We start from the raw sequence: 9,786 nt of genomic DNA, 5'->3' as shown, positions 1-9,786 counted from the left end.
CCAGCTTGCAGTTACTCAAGGAAATGCCCCCAAAATGCCTGGCCAAGACTGAGCTGCCATTTCTTTCTTGGTGCATGTGACTTATTTTTCTTGTAGGCACTTTTATATTGTTTCTGAATCTTCTACAACATTTTCAAATTAATAATGTCAGAGAGATGTTTGCATTTTAAAATGTTTATTAGTTATTGCTTTGAAGGTCATTAGCACGTTACCAGCAAGCAAGTTCCAGACAAGTTCACTGTTCAAAGAGCTGACTGCTGAGATGGCTCTGAAGGAGGGAGCAGTAATTAATGAAGCTCTTGAATTTCAACTCTTCAAGAGAGAAAGAACACAGTTACACTGCCTGCTGTTACTGGTAAGTGAAAACTCAAGATCGTTTTAGGAAGACAAATCTTTGTCACTAATTGCAAGTTTCTTGCTCTGACAGCTCTTCTGAGCCTGCCTTGAGGACAACAAAACAATTAATTCTTTGCTGCAATGATGCATTCAAGTTGGGCCTGAAAAACAAATGAGACAGTGAGACAAATTAGATTTCCTAAACTAAAAAATAAACCTTCAGTGCTGTGAAGGGCTAAATTTTCTGTTGGATGTTCACAGCAAGGAGCAGAGGGATGCTGTGCTGCTGCCAGGAGAGCCAGGCCAGGTTTGTTCCCCAGTAATTGCATTCTTACATGTTTTATAAATTACTTTGTCTTTCCTGGCATGCATACTTGTTGCATTCTGAGGAGAACAGAGCTGGCCTTGGCTCCATATGATGAGAAACTGTTTTGAATGTGAAGCATCAAGGGGGAAATTAAATAAAAGCTGTTAAAATAGTGGTCTGAATTCTCTGATTTGAACTGGACTATCTGTGCTAAATTAAGTATTTGGCTCTCTAGCATTTGGAACATGAATTGACTCTGGGACAAGAGTAGCTGGGAACAGCAAGTTTTGTGATTACTGGGAAAATTTGATGCCAGTAGTGGATGGATGGGAGCAACTAAAATAACCCTCAGCAGTGGCACACACAGCTGGTCAAGTACAGGTACTTCAAGGAAGAATTGGATTCAGGGGCAACACACATCTGATCTAAGATTTTGGGTCCTAAAACATTCCAAGGCAGCCTGAAAATGTGAGTTAAAAAGTAAGATCTGCAGGAAAAGCAGCTTGCTCTAAGGGAAATGTTTTTAGCTGTAGCCAGAAACATTTGATGCTGTTCAGGGTGACATTCTTTCCTTACTCAAAAGATGTGGGGATTTTTTTCCTTTTAAAAACAAAGTACAGAGCAGAAGCTCTGTTCTCCCCAAAGCCACATGCACAAATAATTATCCAGTCCCTGCACAGTTGTTCTTGGGTAATATTTAATGTTAAATGGCGTGTTGTTTTACTAGGGCTTTAATGGTTTTAATGAGAATTTTACCACTAGTATTTGGAATTCTGGATTTTTACTGACCTTTAGCTGCTGGTTTGTCCGTTTGAGGAACAGAACCTCTTCACTGTGTTTCTTCTCTTCTATTTCTCGCCGCTCAGTTTCTTGCCTTTCAATAGCCTCACATTTTGCTTTCTCTTCGCTCACTTGTTTTTCCAGTTCCTCCTTTTCCTCTTCCAGCTCTGCGATCTTGGAAAAGAGTACAGATGTGTCAAGTGTTGTTGGCAAACAGTCAATTTTCAGTTCAGATGGGACTGATGCCTTGAGAGGCTACCTGGGATAGAGGCTGGACAGAGTTAAAGGAATAAAGGAGGTATTTATTAAAAGGCCTTCAAAGGATAAACTTTGGGCAGTGCAAGAACCTGGCCAAGGCTACACCAAAGATACACCACAGGTCACGAGTTTTCACACTTTTATAAGTATTGGTCCATTTACATATTAGGGTTAATTATCCAATTCCAGCTTCAGGTTATGAAGTCCCATCCTCCCAGTTTGCTCTCAATTTGCTGTTGTTCATACTTTTTGGGCCTGAAGCTATAATGGTGTTCTCAGGAAAGGAAAAAGGATTGTTTTGTCTAACTAAACTGTGAAGAGAACTTGCTAACACTCTATATGAAGTTCAGAGTTATATATTAATGCAGTACAGAATCTGAAAAATACAAGAGCTAAAATTTAAGGCATCAGGACAAAGTGGTGTGTGATGCAGTCTTTAAAGCTGTAGAAGAAGCTTCAGAAGTGCAGCTAAGCCCGAGGACAGCGAGCTGAGTATTTTGATGGTCTTTGCTGCCATCCTGTGGAAGCAGAAACAATGAGTTTAAGGATATAAAATCTGCTATTTTCACGTGCAGAAAGCTCCGTCATGGGGTCCCAAGGCGTCGCTCATGTTGTCTCACTTTAGTTTTCAGTGAAGACAAAAGATAACAGGTTTCAGTAAAATAATTGTATTATATTAATTGGGATACTGGGACTAATTAAACTCTGCTTTTGCATTGTTTTCAACAGTAAAAGACAAATTCAATATCATAGTTCATACATGGTAAGCAGAGACATGTTTTTAATTTAATTATTTAGAATCCGTTATACAACGGGAGGCTGTAAAGATTTCAAGAGCACAAATTCTCTGAACACTATCAAAGAAGGATCTTCCCATAAAATAATCCACCACAACAGAAACTTCACATTAAGCACTGTAAGGCAAACAGGAAGGTGTCAAGGTGGAAGGTGAAGGTTTGGAATTAGCATACCAGACAAAAACTCTACTGTGCAGACTATGGGAAACGAAACAACTGCTTACACCCTGTGTAGCCTTTACACCCTTTTCTCCAAGTGGCCTTTACACCCTTTTCTCCAAGTCCCTCATCCTTTTCTCCAGGTGGGCCTTTACACCCTTTTCTCCAAGTCCCTCACCCTTTTCTCCAAGTGGTCTTTACACTCTTTTCTCCAAGTCCCTCACCCTTTTCTCCAAGTGGTCTTTACACTCTTTTCTCCAAATCCCTCATCCTTTTCTCCATGTGGTCTCTATGCCCTTTTCTCCAAGTGGACCTTTACACCCTTTTCTCCAAGTCCTTCATCCTTTTCTCTAAGTCCCTCACCCTTTTCTCCATGTGGCCTTTACACCCTTTTCTCCTTGTGGCCTTTACACCCTTTCTCAAGGTCCCTCACCCTTTTCTCCAGGTGGGCCTTGCCCTGCTGGGCCTGCAGTGCCTTGCGCACGCCAAAGGCCATGCTGCTCTCGTAGAGCGCCTGGTAGGCGGACAGCGTCTGCCGCAGCTCGTCCCGCACCCGCAGCAGCAGCAGCCCCCGTTCCGCGCAGCTCACCGTGGTCTGTCGGATCAGCTCGTCTGCAAAGGAGGAACACAGGCTGCAGTGCCTTTGTCTGTGACACTGCTGCTCCTCTCACCTGTGGCAGCAGCTCTGTGGCCACAGAGAGAAACACATCTTTCTCAGGCATCCTTCTGGGAAAGGCTGTGAGAAGATCAGAGAAAAGAGTGAGAAACAGTTCTTAACTTGCTGCACCTGGTGTTGTGAACATGTGGAATGTATTATGGAGGTTTGTTTACCAAAGGATGCTCTCTTAATTAGCATCACTATCATGGTGATGGTGTTTTAAGTAAAGGACCAATTAGGTCCACCTGTAGCGAACTAGGGTCTAAAAAAGCAATGGGTTTCCTAATAAAGTAAATTATCAGCCTTCTGTAAAATGCATGGAGTTTATGTCACTACTTACCCAGCTGGGGACCCGTTGCACTGACACTCAACCACTCACTGTGCCACACAACTGGAATCACACACAGAATCGCCAGGCTGGAAGAGACCTTCAGGATCATTGAGTCCAACCCAGCCCTAACACCTCACCAACTGCCACATCCAATTTTTTTTTTAAACAGACCAGCGATGGTGATGCCACCACCTCCCCAGGCAGACCATTCCAGTACTTTATCACCCTTTCTGTAAAAATCTTTTTCCTAATATCCAACCTGTATTTCCCTTGGTGCAGCTTAAGACTGCTAATAATAATTGTCCCTATTACATGGCAGTGTAAAATATGGTTCTGGAAGGGTAAATGTGGCCCTGAAGGGTCAGTGGGGTCCTGAGATATAAATGGGGTCATGGAAGAGTAAAGAGGGTTGTCAGAGAATAAATGGAGTCCTGGAAGAGTAAAGATGGTTTTCAAAGACTAAATGGGATTCTGGAAGGGTAAATGGGGCCCTGAGGGGAAAATGAAGTCTTGGAAGTGATGCTTTAAGCTTTAGCTTGTATACAGAAGGGTAAAGAGGTTTCTGAGGGAATAGGGTCCTGGAAAGGTAAATGCAGGCTTTTGGGGTAAATGGGCCCACATTTAGGACATGGCATGTCCTAGAGACAGTAATAATTGATTTCTTTTGTTACATTGCAGCTGTAGCATTGAGCACAGGGTAAAAGCAGAGTGGTGGTGGTAATGCCAGTGATGCTGATCCTCTTGAGCTGCAACAGCAAGCACTTAAAAACGTGTCATGACTTGTTGCAGTCATGGGGGAGCCCTCAGAAGACCCTGCTCTGCAACCCGTGGCCACCCCTCACCTTCGGGCGACCAGCACTGTGCCATTAAAGTGTGTAACACACACACGGCTTTAATTTACTCTAAACCAGCTTGGCTGAAGTGCAACTAGGAGGATAACCAAGAGGATTTAAAGCCGTTTTTCAGGCTCAGGCATCTCTCCCAGGCTGTCCTTGGAGTGCGAGCTGTGCGCTCAGGCGGGCACTGACCGAAGCACTGCGTGTAGAGCTCCCGGCGCACGGGGCACAGCCCGGTCTCCCGCGCCTGCCGCTGCTGCAGCTGCCGGTCCAGCTGCTCCTGCAGCTGCAGCACGTCCCGGCGGGTGCTGGGCGCGGTGGACACTTCCTGCACCCAGAGCTTCTGCGCCTCCTCCCACTCCCTGCCAGAGAAGCACCGGCCGTTACCGGAGTCACCGGGCGCCCCGCGGGCACCGCCGGCCCCGGCCCGGCCCCGCTCACCGCGGCGGCAGGATGGCGTTCAGGAGCTCCTGCGGTTGCTGCGTGGAGGAGAAGCTGGCGGGGGTGCGCGGGGGCTGACGCTGCGGGAACACGAGAGGACAGCGCCGTAGGAGCGACCAGGGGACCGCGGTACCCTCGGTCCCTGTCCGGCTCCGCCCCGGCGGAGCGCGGTACCCCCTGCGTGCCCCCTGCCGCCGCTCACCCCCGCGGAGACCCTGTCTCCTCGGCGAGACACCAGCACGGGCGGGCAGTACCGCAGCAGCGACTCCGGCGGCGCCGCCATGGCGGCCGCGGCCCTGTCACCATGGCGACCGCGCCGCCGGCCCCGCGCAGGCGCAGCAACGCTCGGGCGGAAGCGCCGGCGGGCGGAAGTGCTCGCGGGCCGGAAGTGGCGGCACTTCCGTCGGGACGGACGCCATGGAGGCGGCGGCGGCGGAGGAGCGGCGGAGAGAGCGGCGGCGGCGGCGGGAGGCGGCGGTGGTGGTGAAGACCGAGCGGCGAAGCCCCCGGCGCACTCCGTCGCCGCCGAGCGAGGAGCGGCGGGGCCCGGCAGGGGCGCGCGCGGGCAGCCGCAGCAGCAGGTACGGAGGCCCAGCCGCTCGGCCCCACGCTCGGCCCGGCCCCGACGCTCAACCCCTTCCGTTGTTCCCCAGGTCGCCCCGGCGGAGGAGCAGGTCCGGGCGGAGAAGCCGCTCCCCGCGAGGCAGGAGGAGCCACAGCCCGCACCACGGCGCCGTGAGGGTAAAGCAGGTACGCGAGGCTCTCGGTAGAGCGGGGCCCCGCGGACACAGTTCCCGGAGACTCGGCCGTAGCGGGTACAGAAAGTGCCTCTTCACTTGTCAGTTCTGACTGGGCCCTGCATCGTGTCCCATGACCAGAGGGAGGGTCTGGGCGAGTCAGGAGCTCCCGCTGCCCAGCTCAGGCTGTGCCACCCGTGGCTGGAGCTCCTGTTGGAGCCCTGCCTGTGCTACAGCACAGGCGCCCCTGGGAGCTGCGTCCTTTCCCAAGAGCAGGCTGCACCACCTGCTCCTGGTGCTTTATTCTATGCGAATTGTGAGAACCCAAGTAGTCTGGCAGGGAAATCTGTTCCATGCCGTGTCAGAGTTGCACACACACTTGCCAGTATGTGTTTTCCCAGTGTATGGGGTTGGCATTTTCTGAAAGGCCGACACTGACGTGCTGCTCTTTGATTCTGATCATCCTTTCCAGGAGCGGGACGATCACTGCCGCAGGGGCAACGAGGAGCGGAAGCAGAGGCACCCAGCAGAGCAGGAGCACCGGCGGGACCGGCACAAGGACCATGCAGACAGAAGGAAGAACCCCGGTGACCGGCCGGGAGCTCGTGGCCACGAACGGGAGGCGCAGACCCTGCGGGAGCAGCAGGCAGAGAGGGAGCTCTACAACGAGAGGCGGCGGGAGCACCGGCAGGGCACCGAGGGCAGCGGCGAACAGAATGCAGATCCCTGGCAGGCGGAGAGCAAGGCCAAAGAAAAACCCGCCGCCAACAAGGAGAAGCCGAGCTTCGAGCTGTCGGGGGCGCTGCTGGAGGACACCAACACCTTCCGAGGCGTGGTGATCAAGTACAGCGAGCCCCCCGAGGCGCGCATCCCCAAGACGCGCTGGCGCCTGTACCCCTTCAAGAACGACGAGTTCCTGCCCGTGATGTACATCCACAGGCAGAGCGCCTACCTGCTGGGCCGGCACCGCCGCATCGCCGACATCCCCATCGACCACCCCTCCTGCTCCAAGCAGCACGCCGTCTTCCAGTACCGGTGAGAGCCTGGCAGGAGCTCTGAAGGAGTTTCGGATGGTTTTTGAATTGGTTTTGATGATGCAGTTTGCTTCTTTTTTTTTTTTTTTTTTTTTTTTTTTTTTTTTTATTTTACATAAGTAAGAAAAGTGAGTTTAGTTCACATTTTTACAGTACAGGTTAAAAAATTACAAGACTCTTAGGTTAAAAAGGTTAAAAAGTTACAAGTTATAAGGCTTTTGAAAGGTTTATTAATAAAACACTGATATTTATTATCATTGTTATGATATTTGTTATTAATATTATTATATTTATTAATCATTAATAGTATTTATTAATACTGATTAATAGTATTTATTAATGAAATAATTATGCCTGTGCGTTATTTAATTGAATTTTAAAACAAATATATTTATATTTTTTACTTAATCTTTAGATATTTTATCTTCTAAACTTATGTTACACTCTAAACTTTCTCAGTTAATCATGTCTAACCCTGATACACAAACTTACATTTTAAACGTTCCATTTTAAGCATTGCATTTTAAAGTTGCTTACTTTTGTAACTATTTTTATTTTTTCTGTATTTTAAACTCGAAACTTTCTTTTACTTAGTTCAACATGTCTCTGCTTTAAACTATAAATTTACATTTTTATTTCTAACACTTAAATTTAGAAGCTTTTTTAAAGTCTCAAATCTTGTCTTTAATTTTAAGCTTTCATTTACAAGCTCAAAATTCTAAGAGTTCCCTGCATTTCAAATTCCAGCAAGGGGGGAAAGCGGTACGCAAAGCAAATGCCTTTGAATGGGTGGCTGGGAGGGGACAGTTTGCTGTTGGCATGTGTGAAGTGGAATTTATGTGTGACTGCTGCAGGTCATCCCAGCAGTGGCCAAATATATCTGAAATTCCTGTAATTAGCTGCAAGCAGAGAAATCACACAGCGGGGTTAGACACAGTGTGGGGTGTGAATCCAGGCTGGAATAACCCAGCAGCTGTGACTGGGTTAAAAAGCACTCAAGGAGAGGTTTGTGAAAGCATTTCAAGGAGAGGTTTGTTGGTTTGCTTGCTCACTCTGCTGTACAGAGGGTCCTGCTGCTGCCAGCAGTGCTCTCTTGGAGAACATTGTCCCAGTGCAGGAGCTGCTGTGTTACATCAGCAGAGCTTTGGGAGTGATGCAGCCTCTCTCAGAATCTGCTGTCTCACAGTTTCTTGTTGCTCTCATTGGTTCAGAGGAGTGTTCACTGCACAAACCCACCTGCTGGTGGAGCAGCACACTTTCTGCCTCACCTGCTTTTGCAGCATGTTTGCTGTCTCTCTGGTGGCTCAGGCAGTGCTTTTGTTCTGCAGGCTGGTAGAGTACACCCGAGCTGACGGCACCGTGGGCCGCAGGGTGAGGCCCTACATCATCGACCTGGGCTCGGGGAACGGCACCTTCCTCAACAACCAGCGCATTGAGCCCCAGCGCTACTACGAACTGAAGGAGAAGGACGTGCTCAAGTTCGGCTTCAGCAGCAGGGAGTATGTCCTGCTCCACGAGTCCTCAGATAAATCTGAGGCCAACGCCAAGGATGATGATGAGGATGAGGAGAAGGAGGAAGAGTCTGACAGTTAACGGATGAGGAAGACGCTGGGGAGAGGCAGAGGAGAGAAACTCCTTGCAGTTGAACAGGATGGGATGTGAACATGGAGCATTGCAGCACTGATGCCTCTTGTTGCCTTAAAGTCCTTTCTCTGTTGCTGATCTGTTCCCATAGTTTGTTTTGGGGGCCTTTGCTCATTATTCGTGTTTGATAGTTTTGCATATCAGGAAATACAGCTTTATTTTTATTTTATTTTTCTCCCAAGAAGCTGAAGAGCGCCTGGATGTGAAAACTCTGGTGCTGGAAACCCTCCACAGATGCTGTCAGACTCTTCCAGCAAACCATGTCAAACACAGCATCTGGAAAATTATTTTTATGACTTGTTTTGTTATAGCCCTTTGAAAATGCTACAGACTGAAAGGTTAGTTAGAGAATACCTGATGCACGTCCTGTTCCGTAGTTTGCCAAATTCCTCTGCCTGTTGGGAGTTCTGACAGGAGAATTTACCTGGATCACTGCTAAAATGGCAGAAATGTGGTAAAGACCCTCATGTATTTGTATGTTTTGGGTATCTAATTTGCCTCGTGGTGACTGAGGGATGGGCATTTCACTGGAATTCTGCCTGGGAATCACAAGGGAATGTGAAACAGAAGTTTAAACAGTTCCTGGAATTTCAGGTGATGAGACTGTGACCCAAGTTTCCTGTTCCCACACATGATGCTGAAACTGTCCTGGATGTGGAGTGTCTGGGTTGTAAGGTAGAGCCCTTATTTCTCACCCCACCCCAGGGTTTGTTTGTGTCAGACAGAAACACCTGTGACAGGGTGAAATGTTTTAACCAGTTTGCACTATTTTAAGTTCTCTTTTTATAAAAACTTAGCCAAGTACTTTGTTGAACACAGTGAAGAAGTCAGTGTTTAGGGAGAGAAGCACCAGTCCCACTCAGTGGGAGTTGCAGAGTCTTTGGTGTCTCCTCCAACGTTGCTTTATGTTCCGTGTGTGTGTCCCACACTTCACTGATTCACCTGGGTGTTTGTGGTGTCACCTGTTCGTCCCTGCTGTGTACAGACTGTACACAAAGGTGCTTGTACACATTGATAGTGTAAATATGGGGCATTGCTGTGGGGTTTCAGATGGGTAAGATGGGGTTTGAGCAGGAGGAGCTCCTTTATATATGCTCCAAGGGTTTTTAAATAAACAATTTGTAAATTTAGCCATGATTACTTTCAGTTGTAATGTTTTTCTAGTGCCCTTTTTTATTTTTCCCTCAAAAGAAATGAAGTTTCAGTACTTGTTTCTGTAGTAAAGAAACTAAATAAGTTCAAAGCCTGGAGAGGCTGTGAGCACAGGAGGTTTGTATTGCTCCCCTTCCTCACCTGAGTGTGGTCAGGGTGGCTCATTCTGTGTCCCCTGACAGGGTTCTCACAGGAATGGGAAGTGACAGAATTGCTGTACTGCAAAAGGGCAAATTGGCCCCCACTGTCACTGCAGAGGATCGGAGTGACAGTTTAATAGGATCATAGAAAGGTATGGGTTGGAGGTGTCAGGAAA

At 48.3% G+C, this 9,786-nt stretch overlaps 2 protein-coding genes across 2 annotated transcripts; one reads left to right on the top strand and one right to left on the bottom strand.

Annotated features, from left to right (window-relative positions):
* Nucleotides 1-158: 158 nt before the first annotated feature.
* On the bottom strand, nt 159-5,241 carry DNALI1 (dynein axonemal light intermediate chain 1). The gene is made up of 6 exons (XM_053964331.1): nt 5,106-5,241; nt 4,904-4,983; nt 4,655-4,824; nt 3,071-3,249; nt 1,433-1,597; nt 159-497 (listed from the first exon to the last, which is right to left on the bottom strand). Exons 1-6 carry the CDS (start codon nt 5,184-5,186, stop codon nt 462-464), a joined length of 711 nt encoding a protein of 236 aa, XP_053820306.1. The 5' UTR covers nt 5,187-5,241; the 3' UTR covers nt 159-461.
* Nucleotides 5,242-5,305: 64 nt separating this feature from the next.
* Nucleotides 5,306-9,448, top strand: SNIP1 (Smad nuclear interacting protein 1). Its single transcript, XM_053964330.1, has 4 exons — nt 5,306-5,484; nt 5,557-5,653; nt 6,113-6,675; nt 8,003-9,448. The coding sequence occupies exons 1-4, from the start codon at nt 5,321-5,323 to the stop codon at nt 8,265-8,267; spliced, it is 1,089 nt and encodes a 362-aa protein (XP_053820305.1). The 5' UTR covers nt 5,306-5,320; the 3' UTR covers nt 8,268-9,448.
* The last annotated feature ends 338 nt before the right edge of the window (nt 9,449-9,786 follow it).

The sequence above is a fragment of the Vidua chalybeata genome, chromosome 25, assembly GCF_026979565.1.
Source record: "Vidua chalybeata isolate OUT-0048 chromosome 25, bVidCha1 merged haplotype, whole genome shotgun sequence".
Lineage (NCBI taxonomy): Eukaryota > Metazoa > Chordata > Aves > Passeriformes > Viduidae > Vidua > Vidua chalybeata.
Note: the sequence above shows the minus strand (reverse complement) of the source record. Positions and strands in the feature narration are given on the sequence as shown.